At 34.9% G+C, this 15,243-nt stretch overlaps 1 protein-coding gene across 4 annotated transcripts in view; it reads left to right on the top strand.

Annotated features, from left to right (window-relative positions):
- The window catches only part of IFT88 (intraflagellar transport 88), a 132,300-nt gene that overhangs the window by 17,979 nt on the left and 99,078 nt on the right, over positions 1-15,243 (top strand). For 3 of the 4 annotated variants that reach the window (XR_015714049.1, XM_016203548.2, XM_087814415.1), the window contains exons 3-9: positions 2,138-2,200; positions 7,180-7,236; positions 8,360-8,413; positions 9,001-9,064; positions 9,773-9,842; positions 12,568-12,658; positions 13,855-13,959. Coding sequence is in view for 3 of the 4 variants with exons in the window: in XM_016203548.2 (XP_016059034.2) it covers positions 2,138-2,200; positions 7,180-7,236; positions 8,360-8,413; positions 9,001-9,064; positions 9,773-9,842; positions 12,568-12,658; positions 13,855-13,959 (504 nt within the window). In the remaining variant the exon portion in view is untranslated. The remainder of the gene's footprint in view (positions 1-2,137; positions 2,201-7,179; positions 7,237-8,359; positions 8,414-9,000; positions 9,065-9,772; positions 9,843-12,567; positions 12,659-13,854; positions 13,960-15,243) is intronic. The other variant, XM_016203549.2, reaches the window with a different exon arrangement.

Here is a 15,243-nt window from a genome sequence, read left to right as displayed (position 1 = left end):
GATAGGGTGGTCCTCAGCTTCTCACACTTGTGGGTTGGCTGCTGATGTGGCTCATCCCAGTCCCTCCTCTGTCCTCTCTGGATAACGATTTCTCATTTGGTCCTCCCAGAACTGTTACTGTGATATGGGAGGCAGAGTGGTTCCAACACCACAATGCAAATTTTTTATGTTACAATGGCCCTGATGGTCACTGACAGGTCAATATGGCTGCTGAATCTAGTTGAGACTGTTTTTTGTTTATCTGAACTACAAGAAATTGGGAGGGGAAAGTGGGGGGAACAGATGGGCAGCAAAAGTTGCAATGTTCCAGCCAGGATGGAAAAGGGAAGGGGTAGAGCTTGAGGCCTTTGTTCCCTATTCTAACTTTCCTCCCTCAAATGTAGTCTTTCTCATTCAAAATATCTTATTATACTCTACTCACCTTTCTTGTGATGATATGAGATGACAAAATGCCTTCATGATGACATGAAGAGTGGTGAATGAGACATTACTAAGAAAAATAAGTGTTACTTGAACACAAGCACTCAGACACTGCAACAGTCAGTCTGATAACCAATCTGATAACTTAGACGGCTCCTAAGTGACTAATGGGAGGGGAGTATATACAGCGTGGATACCCTGGACAAAGGAATGATTCATGTTTTCAGTCCATGGTTGACCTTGGGTAACTGAAATGGCAGAAAGCAAAACCATAGAAATGGGGGGACTGCTGTAGATTGAAATAAATCAGAGGCTCTTTACGAGAATTGCACATAAGCGGTGTTTGAAGGGTAAGAGCCAGAGTGTGTGTTGGTGAAGGAGTAGGAAGTAAAGTCTGGTTAGAAGATTATTAGTTGGTAAGACTGAGTCCTTTTGGGAGTCTAAAAATTACATTTTGTCCAGGAAACCCAGGAACACTTGTATTTTGCTTTTGACAGATGTTCTTTTCCTCAAACTTCCTGAGGGAGAATATGAGTACAGGTCAGGAATCAGCAAAGCATAATAATGTTTTATTTCAACTGAGGTTCTGGTTCCAAATGACCTTGTAGGCTGGAATTCATGGAGCCCTCCATTTGCCCAGGTTAACTCTAGTCTGAATCTCAGACTTCACTGCTCCAGGGAGATGAAGTCCTTTTTACTTGGGATAACAAAAATGGAATGAGGAAGCATTTGCCCCATTGCTTGTAGAGAATATTTCCTTTTCTATCCCAAGGCTTTCTCAGGCAGGGCTAGTCTAAGTCATGGTCCCACATATGGAAGAAGAGAGGGGAGGAAGAGAGAAAGAGAAAAGGATATGTTTTCTGTTCCTACTGCTCAAGCTACTTGGAGGAAAGAAGCAGAAGAAAGGCCATATCCTTGTGTACTTGATCTTTAACTAGACATAATGACGCCACCCATTTAAACAGTGGCCCGTAAAGTGTCCTTACAATTGAACAACATTATCGGTACTCCTCTTCTTAGCAGAGGAAGGAACCTTAATATTTTGGGCAGTGTGAAGGAGGGAGATTTGAAGACAGGAGACCATGAGCTCCTACTGGGACGTCACAGATGGGATAAGATGAATTAGAGAGGATCGTGAATACCAAACAGAAGAGGTTCAACTTTTTTTTTTAGTCCTTATCTGAGGCCACCTGGCATGGCTCAGTGGTTGAGCATCCACCTATGATCCAAGAGATCAAGGTTCCATTCCTGGTCAGGGCACATGCCCAGGTTTCGGGCTCGATCCCCAGCAGGGGGTGTGCAGGTGGCAGCTGATCAATGACTCTCTCTCATCATTGATGTTTCTATCTTTCCCTCTCCCTTCCTCTCTCTCTGAAATCAATAAAAAAGTGTAAAAAAAAATTTTAAAAAAAACTTCACCTGAGTCCATGCTTAGAGACAGTAAGGGAGAGAGAGGGAGGGAGGGAGGAGGAGGAGGAGGAGAGACAGAGAGAGAGAGAGAGAGAGAGAGAGAGAGAGAGATCGGTTGCCTTCTGTACACACCCGGACCAGGGTGGAACGCACAACTCAAGTATGTGCCCTGACCAGGAATCAAACTGGTAGCCTTTCTGTGCATGGGACAACGCTCCAACTTGGCCACTCCAGCCAAGCAGAGGTTCAACATTTTTTTTTAAAAATTCAATTCTCATTTCATGTTGAATGTTAATTTTCATTTTAGGAATTGGAGAATGACACAGCTTTTCAGCAAGCTGTGAGAACCAGTCATGGCAGAAGACCTCCAGTAAGTAAATAATTTTTATTGTGATAAAAAACACATAACAAAATTTACCACCTTGACCATTTTTTAATGTACATTTCAGTTAGTGTTAAATATATTTATTCTTGCCCTGTCCTGTTTGGCTCAGTGCTTAGAGTGTCCGCCCGCAGCACTGAGGGTCGCAGGTTTGATCCCGGGTCAAGAGCGTGTACCTCAGTTGCAGGTTCGATCCCCAGCCCCAGTTAGGGCACAGGCAGGAGCCAACCAATCGATGTCTCTCACATCAGTGTTTCTCTCCCTTTCTCTCTCTCCCGCCCCCCCTTCCACTCTCTAAAAATCAATGGAAAAAAATATCCTCAGGAGAATTAACAAATATATATATATATATATTTTTTTCCCCTCATTATTATGAAACTGATCTCTAGAACCTTTTCATCTTCCCAAACTGAAAACTGTCCCCATTAAACAACTTTCCTATTCCCCCTCCTCCTGGCCCTGGCAACCACCCTTCTACTTTCTGTCTCTATAAAGTTGACTACTTTTGATATATCATATATGTGGAACCATAAAGTATTTGTCTTTTTGTGACTGGCTTATTTCACTTATTATAATATTCTCAAGGTTCACCCATGTTGTGGCATGTGAAAGGATTTTCTTCCTTTTTAATACTGAATAATAGTCCATTGTATGAATACTCCACATTTTGTTCTGTGGACACTTGGGTTGCTTCCACTTCTTAGCTATTGTGAGTAATGCTGCTGTGAACATGACTGTGCACATAACATTTTGAAACCTTGTTTTCAATCCTTTGGATAGATACCCAGAGGTGCGATTGCTGGATTATATGGTAGTTCTATTTTTAATTTTTTTAGGAGCTTCCTTTTTCTTTTCCATAGTGGCTACACCATTTTACAATCCCAGTAACAGTGCACAGGGGTTCCAATTTCTCCATATCCTTGCCAAAAAATATTATTTTCTATTTTTTGAGAGTAGCTATTTTAATAGGTCTGAGGTGATTCTCTTGTGGTTTTAATTTACATTTTTCTGATGATTGATGATGTTGAGTATCTTTTCATATGCTTATTAGCCATTTGTATATCATCTTTGAAGAAATGTCTATTCAATTTCCTTGCCCATTTCTTAAGTAGGTTATTTGATTTTTTGTTACTGTGTTCTAGGAGTTCTTTCTATATTCTGGATATTAACCCCTTATCAGATATGTGATTTGAAAATATATTATCTCATTCGGTAGGTTGCCTTTTCAGTGGGTTGACTGTGTCCTTTGATGCACAAAATTTTTTTGTTTTATGTAGTTCCATTTGTCTATTTTTGCTTTTGTTGCCTGTGCTTTTTGTGTCACATCCAAGAAATCATTGCTAAGTCCAATGTCATTAAACTTTTCCCCTGTGCTTCCTTCTATGAGTTTTATAGTTTAGGTTTTATGTTTAGGCCTTTTATTTATTTTGAATTAACTTTTGTGTGTGGTGTAAGATAAGGGCCTAAATTCATTTTTTGCATGTGGATATCCAGTTTTCCCACTATCACTTGGAAAGATTGACCTTTTCCCATTGTGTGGTCTTGGCACCTTGTTGAAGATCATTTGACCATATACATGAGGGGTTTTTTCTGGGCCCTTTATTCTGATTCATTGGTCTGTTCTGTTTTTACAGCAGTACCACACTGTTTTTGTTACCATAGCTTTGTAATCTGTTTTGAAATCAGGAAGTATGAGTTCCCCAACTTTGTTCTTTTTAAAAATTATTTTGGCTATTCAGGGTCCCTTGAGATTTCAAATTCATTTTAGGATGAATTTTTCTATTTCTTCAAAAAATGGCATTGGGATTTTGGTAGGGATTGAATTGAGTCTGTAGATTGCTTTTGGTAGTATAGACATTTTAGCAATATTAAGTTTTCCAATCCATGAACATGGGATGTTTTTTCTTTAATTTCTTTTAGCAATGTTTTGTAGTTACATTTTAGATCAAATAATATTTTATGCTTTTGAGAATATAAATTCTATTTATGTAAGGTTTGGAATATGTTTACCTAAATCACTCATTGTTTGAAAAATGTTTGCCTTTCTAATTTTTAAAGTTATATAAATATTGATCCTTCAAAACAGCAGAGCTTAATTTACAAATTACTCTCTTGGATTAATGGTCCTCCATTAATTAATATTTCATCAGTACCTAAATTGCTAGAGTGATTTTCTTCAGTATTATTAAAATTTTTGTGTATGTCATGCAAAGCATAGACATCTGACTTGCACAGTGTATGGAATCTGCCAAGCTTTTGTAGTTGAAAACAAACAAGGTTGGTACTAAGTGAAATAGTGAAATATAGAAAGTTTTGTAAGAAAGGGTGTAAGTTGTTATGGGACCATAACAACTTATTTGTCACTGGGACAATCAGAAGAGACTGATTAGGGTAAATTTACAGTTGAATGTTAATGGGAAGAAAGGTACGACAAATGAGAGTGTAAAGTGAATAAAGGAGGAGACAGTAGGATCACTTTATCTGAAGAGATCTTACCAATGCTTACAAAAAACAAAAAACAGATTTAGTCATTTGTAAATAGTTAAAAAGAGTAATAGCAAAAAAGATATATATAGATATAAATCTTTCCTTCAGTTTGTTCTCATAGAAAAAAGTCCTGAGACCTTACCCTTTTCAGCTTTTTGTAAGACCTATTGTCTGTCAATTAGGTCAAGTTTTTAATGTGTATGTTTTTAGTATCTTATATTTTTACTGATTTGGGGGAGGGGGCCATTAACTACTTATTAATGAAAAAGATATGGTCAAATTTTACACTATGATTGTAGATTTTTTTTTTAAGTTTTTTGCTTTACATATTTGGAGCAAAAATATTTAGAAATGTTATATTTTCATGGTAAATTGAGCCTTTTATTGTTATGAAACACCTTTCAATCTCTAGTAATGCTGTTTGTCTATTTTGTTAGATATTAGTATGTTGATATAGCTATACCCACTCTCTTTTGTCTAGTGTTTTCATGATATATCTGTCCTGATCTTTAACTTCCAACCTTTCCATATCCATATATTTAAGACATGTTGCTTATTAGGAACATGTAACTGAGTTTTGCTTTATAAATACAGTCTGATAATCTTATTGTTTTAGTGAAGTATATAGTCCATTTGCATGTAATGAAATTACTGGCTTGGCTTAAATTTATTGTCTTACTATTTGCTTTTCAATCTTTCTGCCTCTTATATTTCATTTTCTTTCTTGCCTTCTTTTGTTTTTTTTTTATTATTCCATTTCCCCCCACTGTTATCTTGGGAGTTTACATCTATAACCATTCTCTTAGTGTTTTCCTAAAGATTATAATGTTCATCTTTAACTTATTAAAGTCTGGTATAAATTAGTGTTTTACTGCTTCTTGGACAATGCTAGAATTTTACATTATTTTCAGCTATTTTTCAGTTCTAGAATTTCTATTCTTTTTTTTAATATTTTCACATTCTCTGCTGAAATTATCAGTCTTGTGTTTTAGTTCATTGAACATACTAAGCATAGTTATGTTCAAATCTGTGTCTGATATTTTCATTATATGTATCACCTTCTGGGTTTCTTTTCATTCTTTTGTTTTTCTTGGCTCTTTGTTAGGTAGTCTTGCCTCCTATATGTCTGGTTGTTTTTGAATGAATGCCAGACATTGTAAATGAAAAACCTGAGAGATAATTTAAGGCTATATGTCTGTGCTTTCCAGTATGATAACCACTAGCCACATGTGGTGAGTTACAATTAAATTTTTTAAAATTAAATAAAATTTAAAAATTCAGATCCTTGTTACACTAGCCACATTTCAAATGCTCAGCAGCCAGCCACGTATGGCTAGTAGCTATCTCATCAGACAGGGCAGGTATTGGATGTTTCCATCAGTGCAGGAAAGTTCTACTGGATAGGATAGCCTGAAGTGATCTCATCTTTTACTAGAGAGAATTCACTCTTGCTTATGCCCCTAAAGGCACTAGAAATCCTGGGTTACCCTGATCCTGTTGAGTTTGAGATGATTCTAAATAGGAACTTTAGTCCTTATGAGGGCTGGTATACTTCTAACTTACTTTTCAGTCTTAGCCTTTTGAGATCAGTCTAAAGTCAGAAGGATTACAAGGGCAGCCACCTTCGCCAGCCCCAAACTTCGATGTTTAAATGTTTATTTCCTCAGACCTGTTAGTGTACAAAAAGCTATGTATAGCTTCTCAGCCATGCCTTTGGAACAAATAGATGGTTGTAGGAGAAAACAAAACCTAATGCTGGCTCACCTCTCCAGCCTTCCCTTTTCCTCATCTGGAGACTTTGCAGTTCTTCACTGCCTTAATGGTTCTCTAATATATTCAAACTGATATTTTACAAAAACATTTTTGTCCCCAGCTTTTTAATTCTTACTGGCAATGTTATTTAAAACTAGTCCATCATAGCCAGAAGTAGAACTTCTCTATTGATGTTTTAATCAAATATTTCAAACAAATATGCCTAACAACTGACCAGTTTCCCTACATGATCCTGTTTGATTTCAACTATAATTTTGTGATCAACATACATACCTTGGATCCTTATTTCAAAGATGAGAAACTTTAGGTTCAAAGAGATTAAATAAACTCAGCTAATAGAGGAAAGCTGAGATTTGAACCCAGATTCTCTGACTACAAGTCCTGTCTATTGTTAGACCTAGTGGCTGGCAGTAATAAGAATGCATGATGAATGATGGCAGCAACCATGAAAATTGATCTTTCCTAGTGGCACTTTGGGTCATTCTCAAGTCCCCTTTCTCCTATAAAATTAATTCCAGAATAGTCTCCTTCTCAATGCCTAAAATTCCTGAGCTCCTTAATATGTAGGATAATTTAAAAGGAAATTATTCTAAATATTGTATAAACATTTCTCTATTGATAAGTCTATATTTCCCACTTTTTCCAGTTTTCTATTATGTAGCTTAATCTGAATTCTATTAACTATGTTTTTTTCCCCCCTCCCCAAGATAACTGCTAAAATACCAAGCACAGCAGTTACTAGACCTGTAGCTACTGGATATGGGGTAGGTTTTCTTAAGGTGAAAATATTAAGATGCTTTATCTTAAACATAAGTTCACTTTAGGCAGTTCTAAGCAATTTGGGCTATTTTTCTGTTCATGACCCAGATATATTTTCTATTTTGAATAGTTATGAACATTATAAAAGTCCTATTTGATTAATAGCTTTGAATATTCTAGTCATTTTGATTGTAAATATATCATAAAATATTTTATTATCTTGTTCTATTTGTAAACCTTGTGTTGATTGACTCCCTTTCATTTATTTATATAATATGACCAAGTTTCATGTGTATTCCATTCATATATTTTATGTGAAGTTAGATGTAATATAAATGTAATGATTGTAATTTTAAAAAACTTATTAATTAATACATAAAAAAGTAAAATTTAAGAAAAATTTCAAAGGCATATATTTGGGCCTTGCTTTTATTTGAGATTTTTGGAGGAAAGATGCTATATAAAAATCCATAAAGGAAAATCTTTTAAATGTTGCCCAAATTTGGATGTTTATATGAAATAACAGAAGAATGGGAGAAACATAAGTGAATGAGGTGGTATATCATTTCCCAGTCCTTATGATAGTATTTCTTAGAGGTCAGAAAAATGGTTTCAGAACCTAGAGGTCCAGGGCAGTTGCCTTCATGCTGTCCCTTTATATGAATGAAGAAAGTAACCTTATATATAACTGTGTGCCATATGAAACTTGCTTTTATTAATCAGCCTACACATGTATTACTTATAAATTTGATTTTTGGTGATGTTTCAGAACAGGAGACAGCAAACATTTGCTGTGAGGGGCCGGGGCGTTTAGGCTTTCCAGGTTAGACAGTCTCTCCTGCAGGTACAGGAATCTGCATTCCTAGTGCAGGAGCAGCCACAGACAGGCATGGCTGTGTTCCAATGAAACTTTATTTACAAAGACTGAGGATTGTAGTTTGCTGATGCCTGCTTTAGAGTTTTACTGTTTGACCCTATGTCCTCAGATGATACATGGAAAAAAATATGTTTAGGTTCATTTGCCAATAGAATGAAGAAAAAAGTTATGAAAAACTTTTATAACTTTGTTTGTAAAATAAAGTGTAGATTTTTTTTGGAATTGTTTTAACTTAGTTTTCTGTTTACTAGTCCAAGACATCCCTGGCATCATCAATGGGAAGACCGGTGACAGGGGCTGTCCAGGTATCTCTGTCATGTGGTTGTTTATTTGGGGCCTCTCTTGTGACTTAGAATATTACCAAGGTTTTCTTTTTTTTATTATATTATTTAAAATGTTAAAGAAGATATTATTTATATAATGACCCTGATTCTTTAAAGTGTGGGCTACAGGTTGGACTGTTTGAAATCTTTGGAGGCAGTCTCTGGACTTACCTGAGGTCTCAGATGGGATCCTACTGGGGAGTGGACATGAACTGATGGTTTGCTTGTATGGTGCACTCTGGTTTACAACCATGTCTGTGGTTTCTCTCATGGGCATAGAGGATACCAACCAAAAGTAGGGGAGTAGCCAGCTAATAGGCTACATAAGGTGCTACGTAAAAATCCATGAATTTTGGGGTTTTTTTTCTTTTCAAACAAAGTAAGCCCAGTTAATCAAGGAATTATAGTTATAGGAGAAAGGGAAAATAGAGACAGGATTGACACACAGGAGCAGAAGCAGAGAATAAGTAGATAGTGATTAAAAATCAGTATTAAAAATTGCAGTTATATTAAGGTATGTGTCATTTGCAGAACTGTAAATACTTTTAAATGATTCCTATTCTTTTAAGGATGGAGTTACTAGACCTATGACAGCAGTGAGAGCAGCTGGTTTTACCAAAGCAGCTTTGAGAGGTTTGTCTCTTAATTTTTTCAGAGCTTTTAATATTTGTTACTGTTTTTGTATGTGTAAATATTATTACCATTTAAAATCTAACATGCCATTGATTATAAGGTGTGCCATTATTTTAAGTACCATAAGAAAGGAAAGGGGTGATGAAAATACTCTGCATCACAATTGGGATATAGTTCTACTGGCAGTAATTTGTTAAATTGTACTGAATAAATTGTACATTACAATTTTGTGTTTTATTTTATATAAGTTAGAGCTCATTTTTTAAAATTAAAGGTAAAAATAGTATTTTTTTACATGATAACTTAAATAATAATTTTAAAATAAAATTTTTAGGACAAAAATTAATGTTTATTATACCAGCAAGGACAATTAAAAAGCCAATACCAGGTTATTACTCACATGATTGATAATTTAGAGTTCATAATAGGGATAGATTACTGTGAGGGAGGAGTAAATACTGAGAGATCATCTCATTTTTGTTTTTGTATGTTAACACACATGTTTTATTTACACAAAAAGTTTTATGTAAAAAATCTCACCAATTTCTTGATATACAAAATATTTATGTAGACATAATAAATGTCCTGCCTACTTGATAAATAGGTAATCCAAGTCACTTAATAAATAAATAACTTGTGCAAGGTTTTATATTTTCTTCAGTTATACTGGGTTGCAGATTAAATATGAACTTTTGAATTGTGTCTCAGGCTCTGCATTTGACCCCCTTGGTCAATCAAGGGGCCCTGCTCCTCCTTTGGAAGCCAAGAATGAAGATAGGTACGTAAGTCCTTATGCTGTTGTTTCATTGTTGTTGTTGTTGTTTTCCAAATAAATAATTTTTAAGTATTTTAAAAGTTTGTTTCAGCAGAATAGTAATTATGATATCATCCCAAGTTCTTGGAATAGCAAAAGAATCAAACCTAAGAAAAATAGCCATGTGTATACTGTATAGTTTTATTATAATGTTATTTGACTTGAAGATATATTTAATTTTTATGGAGCCCAATATTGATTCTCTTGAAGGCCAAACAGGGTTGTAAATGTAATAAAATATGCTTATTTTAAAAGAATATTTCAGAGAAAAGAATTAAGAGAACATGAAGTCAGTCGTATCAGTATTGAGAAATTTAATTTTTACTGAATTAACTTAGTTTTGTGCTAGTGGTTAGAAAGTAGCCAAAAACTATGGTATAAATTCAGCTGTATATAAGTACTTGTATCTAGGTTCCTTTGATGTGTACATTTTACAAATAATTTTAGAAGCAAATACTGAGTACTCACTGGGTGCCAAGCATTGTGCAGTTTTATAGATAAATGAAGACTGAGCTATTATTATCATTAGTTTGTAGAGAGAGAATATAAAGAACAGAGATCTTGACTTGGTAGCACTAATAAATGGCAGGACTGAGATTTGAAACCAGGCTATTTCCAGAGCTCATGCTATTAACCACTGCACTGTTTTGTTTCTATAAAGTAGGTGTTATTAAATTGTAATTCTTAAATCCAGTATTTGGGCTTTTGTTTAAATTACATAATTTCCATTTTCAACTAACAAAGATCTCTATAGAAAATCAGTTTATTTTGTATTCTAGTTAATGACAGCATGTCTGCTAATAAAAGTATGTTATTTTTTAAAAATATTATATCATTCTGGATCCTTTTAGCTGCTAACAACAGAAGACACATCAGAAACACACACACAATAAGAACATCTGTTATGTTATTAACAGGAAGTCTGGAGGAAGGGCAGGTCTAGGGATGGTTAATTTAACTTCCCAGTAACATCAGCCCTGGTTCATTTTCCCTCTGATTCTCTTGGCTTTTCTCAAGAGCCTGCCCATCCTTATGATGCCAAGAGTGCCATTAGAGCTCAAAATTTTCAGAATCAGAACATTGATAAAGCCTAGCTGGAATCAGAAAGTTCCAGTCTCAGGACCCTTTTAAAAAAGCAAAGAAAATCTCTCTAGGACCCTCCACCCCAAGAAGATGTGCCTTCACTTCTCATCACTTGCCTATGACTGAACCAAACATTTGGCAACAGAATGAGACTTGACGAGTGTAGATCCTGCATGCAAGGAAGGGTGGATGGCAGGCTCTTGTGTGGGTTGGTGTCCAGCACTGTCTGCATACAGAGTCCATTTTTTAATTTTTTTTGGCATTTGATATGGACAGGTTAGTTACTTTGAGTGTCTTCATAGAGTTCTCTTACAGATTTTTGCTTTAAAATTTTACATTGATATTTTAGGTTTAGTAATAACAAACTGTTGGCAACCAGAAAATAGAATTCTATACATTGTAACCTTTATGAAACCGCCATCTATTATGCTCATTTATTAGTTAGAATTTTGCAGATCTTTGTAAACTCATAAAATTTATATTCCACCTGATGAAATTTGTAGGCAGGTTCCAATGAAAAATATAATTCTGTAGACAAGGCTATGCTGTTAAGTTTATTCCTGTATTTTTTAAAGTCACATTTCTGGAGGGTTAAGAGAAATACAATGTGTTCCGATATACTCATGGTAAAATTTTATCTAGGCACTGATGTGCATTCAGAGTGTTGTATTTTGCTGAAAGAAAGTAGGAGCAAAAAGAAATTTATGTCATTTTTGAAAGGTGACTGATTTGAGGTATTGTGTTTGCCACTAATGGAGTCAGGGTTTTTAAACTTCTCACCTTGTTAGAAACCTTCTCTTCAGTACCTATCTGGTAGTAAATAATAATTACTGTATTATTTCTTTTATGGGGAGCTTCAGTTTTCCTAACCACCATATAAAGTTTCCATTTGGCCCAGCTGGTCATGGCTCAGCGGTTGAGCATCAACGTAGGATCCAGGAGATCAAGGTTCAATTTCCAGTCAGGACACATGCCCGGGCTGTGGGCTCGATCCCCAGTGGGGGGGCATGCAGGAGGCAGCCGATCAATGACTCTCTCATCATTGATGTTTCTACCTCTCTCTCCCTCTCCCTTCCTCTCTCTGAAACCAATAGAGATTTATTTTTTTTTAAAAAAAGTTTCCATTTGTCATACATCTGAAAAAAAGATCTGCTTTCTCTTGGAGATAATAATACAATAGCATGGCTCCTAGACTTACCTTACTGGGTTTAAATCCTGGCCCTCTAACTTTCTAGCTGTGTGATCTTGGGTGTAGCACTTAACTTTCTAAATCTCAGTTTCCCTATCAGTAAACAGAATAATGATAGTACTTGTATTAAATGTGGTTATGAGGATTAAATGCCACAATTAGGGTAAAGCATGTAGCTCAGTGTGAAATTATACTTATACTAAGTAAATGTTAGCTATTTTCACTGTTATTCTGAATAATTACATAATGTAATTGTTAAAAACAATAGTACATCTGCTCCTTAATGCCATTTCTACATTTGTCTTATCTATGACCTATTCATGTTGAAAAGCACATATAATGGAAATGTTAAAAGTAAGTTTAATTTTAGTATACATCATTAGAGGTTGAATGATTACCTGCTTTCTTCTTTGATAGTCCAGAAGAAAAGATTAGACAACTAGAGAAGAAAGTAAATGAGTTGGTTGAAGAAAGTTGTATTGCCAACAGTTGTGGAGACTTAAAACTGGTAAGTTTATAAACTAACAGGATTCAGTATTATGAAGTGTGTATATGTATATATCTGGTTTTGTATGTGCATACATACAAGTATCTGTATAGATAAATATTTTTTGTTTTGCTATTGATTGGCCTTAGAATTTTCACTGAAGCAATTATTTTGAGAACCTGCAATTGTAACTACATAAGCTCTGATGTTAGACCAGTTGACTGATTTTATAATTTTTGACATTAGTCATTTTGGTAGGGGAAAAAAATTGTAATGTATTTGTTGATTAAATTTTGAAGCCTGGTGGACTAATGGATTAAATTCAGCCTGCTCAAAGGCATAGCTAACATCATCCGCTCACAGTGCTGAGAGCTCTCTTTTATTTAAGTCTCACTACAGTAAAGTATTTTTTCCTAAGTAGACTGCAAAATCATGGTTTGTTTGTTGGGAATCCTACTCTGCTTTCTTTCTTTTTTTTTAATTATTAAATATTTTCTTTTAATTTGCTTTTGTTCATATTACTTTGATTGTTATACTATATAAATATAATTTCTGTGACTTTAGTTATCGGATTAATGACTACCATTAGGGAAGAATGTTCAATATGAAAAGCTACTTTTGTTGCTGATAAAACTGGTGCCTTTTTAAATCTAGTTCTAAAAAAAAAAATCTCCTGTTGCATTAATCTGTGTATGGTTAGTCTCAGAGGAATAGAAAGTTCCTGGCATTCTAAGTAGAATGTGAGAGCCAAACTAAGCATCTGCCATAACATTGAGTAGCAGTTATCCTGTGACTTGTCTAGATTTTGGGCATCCCAGAAACCAAACAAATCCATCTAAATTCCTATCACATAAGATGGAATTAAAATACCCAAAGATTGAGGAGTTTGGAGGAAAAAATAAAATCAAAGGCATAGTCAAACCTAAAAGTAGTGGAAGGCATGGTAATGAAGAGACTGGACTTGGGGCAAAGCTACTGTACATTTTGTCCCTCAGACTCCCTCTTCTTTTCCAGAATAAACACATATTTTTATGATGGTGAGCTCCAGTTTAAGCAAATGGTCTGGCTTCTTTTGTTGTCAAGGAGAGTGTGTGTTAAGGGTACTGCCGGGCCCTGGGCATCCAGGGATGGGTATGGCATCCAACCAGCTGCATGCAGGTGTTTCCCAAATGTACAGATGCTCATAATGAAGGCTCAGAGTATAAACTTGATTTCAGGCCTTAGAAAAGGCGAAAGACGCAGGAAGAAAAGAGAGAGTGTTGGTGAGACAACGTGAGCAAGTGACAACTCCAGAAAACATCAATCTGGATTTAACTTACTCAGTAAGTATGCAATACCTGTTGAGTAAAATTATTTTGCCTAGGATTTGTAGATTCCAGAAGTCTTTTATCTTTTATATTTGTTGTTTCCTTTTATTTTTAAAATCTTATTGAACCTCAGATGCCTAGAATTAGATTAATGATAATCTTTCTTTGAGCAAGAGTTCATGAGACACTGTTGTCTTTGGTCTGTGTGAAGATCTCTTTATACACTTTATTTATTGATTGACTTAGAGAAAGAGAGAGAGAGAGAGAAAGAGAGATATTTGTTGTTCCACTTATTTATGCATTCATTGGTTGATTCTTGTATGTGCCCTGACTGGGGATTGAACCCACAACCTTGGTTTATGAGGACCACATTCTAACCAACTGAGCTATCTGGCCAGGGCAAAGATCTTCTTTTTATTTAGTTTGTTGATTAGTTGTCTTTAATAACTTAGTAAGTGCTCACAAACCACCAGCCAATGGCTATTTCTTGAAGACTGCTGATATTTATGCTCTGTTCAGTGTGGTTACTTTAATTAGATTCTAATGTGGACTTTTTGGCCTGTGATTTTCAAGAACTTCAAATGAGGCAAATAAGACATTGTTCTGTAAGGGTAGTAAAAAAAACCAAAAAACTAATTTCTAGCAAAATTTCTTTAATTCTAAAAAGAGAGTTCCTTGATGTTGATAGAGCTGTTTTAAAGGGTATATTTTTAGTGGGAAAAGTTGTTATGTGTCAAACACATGGAAAAAAGTACATATGAAACTAAATAAGAATTTTAGATGTTTACTATTTGTAGCAAATATTTTTAAATTCCATGACCAATTTACAATGATCATTTTTTTACCTCTAGGGAGATAACTTGCTATAACTTAATAACTTAAATTATAATTTTGCATGTAGAGAATTACTATTCAAATAAAAGTTTAAGATATTCCTACATGAAGTTTAATTTATATTTATGAAAAGAATTTGGTTCACTATATTGCTTATTCCTTTTATCACTAGCAACATTAAGAAGACATGATTATTCTGTGTAGGTCTTCCTGAGATTAATGGATGGCAAATACTACCTAAAATAGAAAGAATACATAGGAAATTAAGGTGAAATTCAGAGGTCAGCCTTACCTATCTGAATGTTCTGTTTCATTTGGAATGCAAGATTTTCTGTCTACTTCATTTTCTAATTGGTTGGGTATCTTGATATAAGCAACTAACTTTGTTATATGACTTTAATCTCTAGAAAGGTTATAAGCAAAAGGGGCCTAAAATGGTCATTATGTGTCTGTTTGCAATATTTT

Source organism: Miniopterus natalensis, chromosome 2, assembly GCF_054644295.1.
Source record: "Miniopterus natalensis isolate mMinNat1 chromosome 2, mMinNat1.hap1, whole genome shotgun sequence".
In the NCBI taxonomy this organism is placed as follows: Eukaryota; Metazoa; Chordata; class Mammalia; order Chiroptera; family Miniopteridae; genus Miniopterus; species Miniopterus natalensis.
This window is presented reverse-complemented; position numbering and strand designations above follow the sequence as displayed.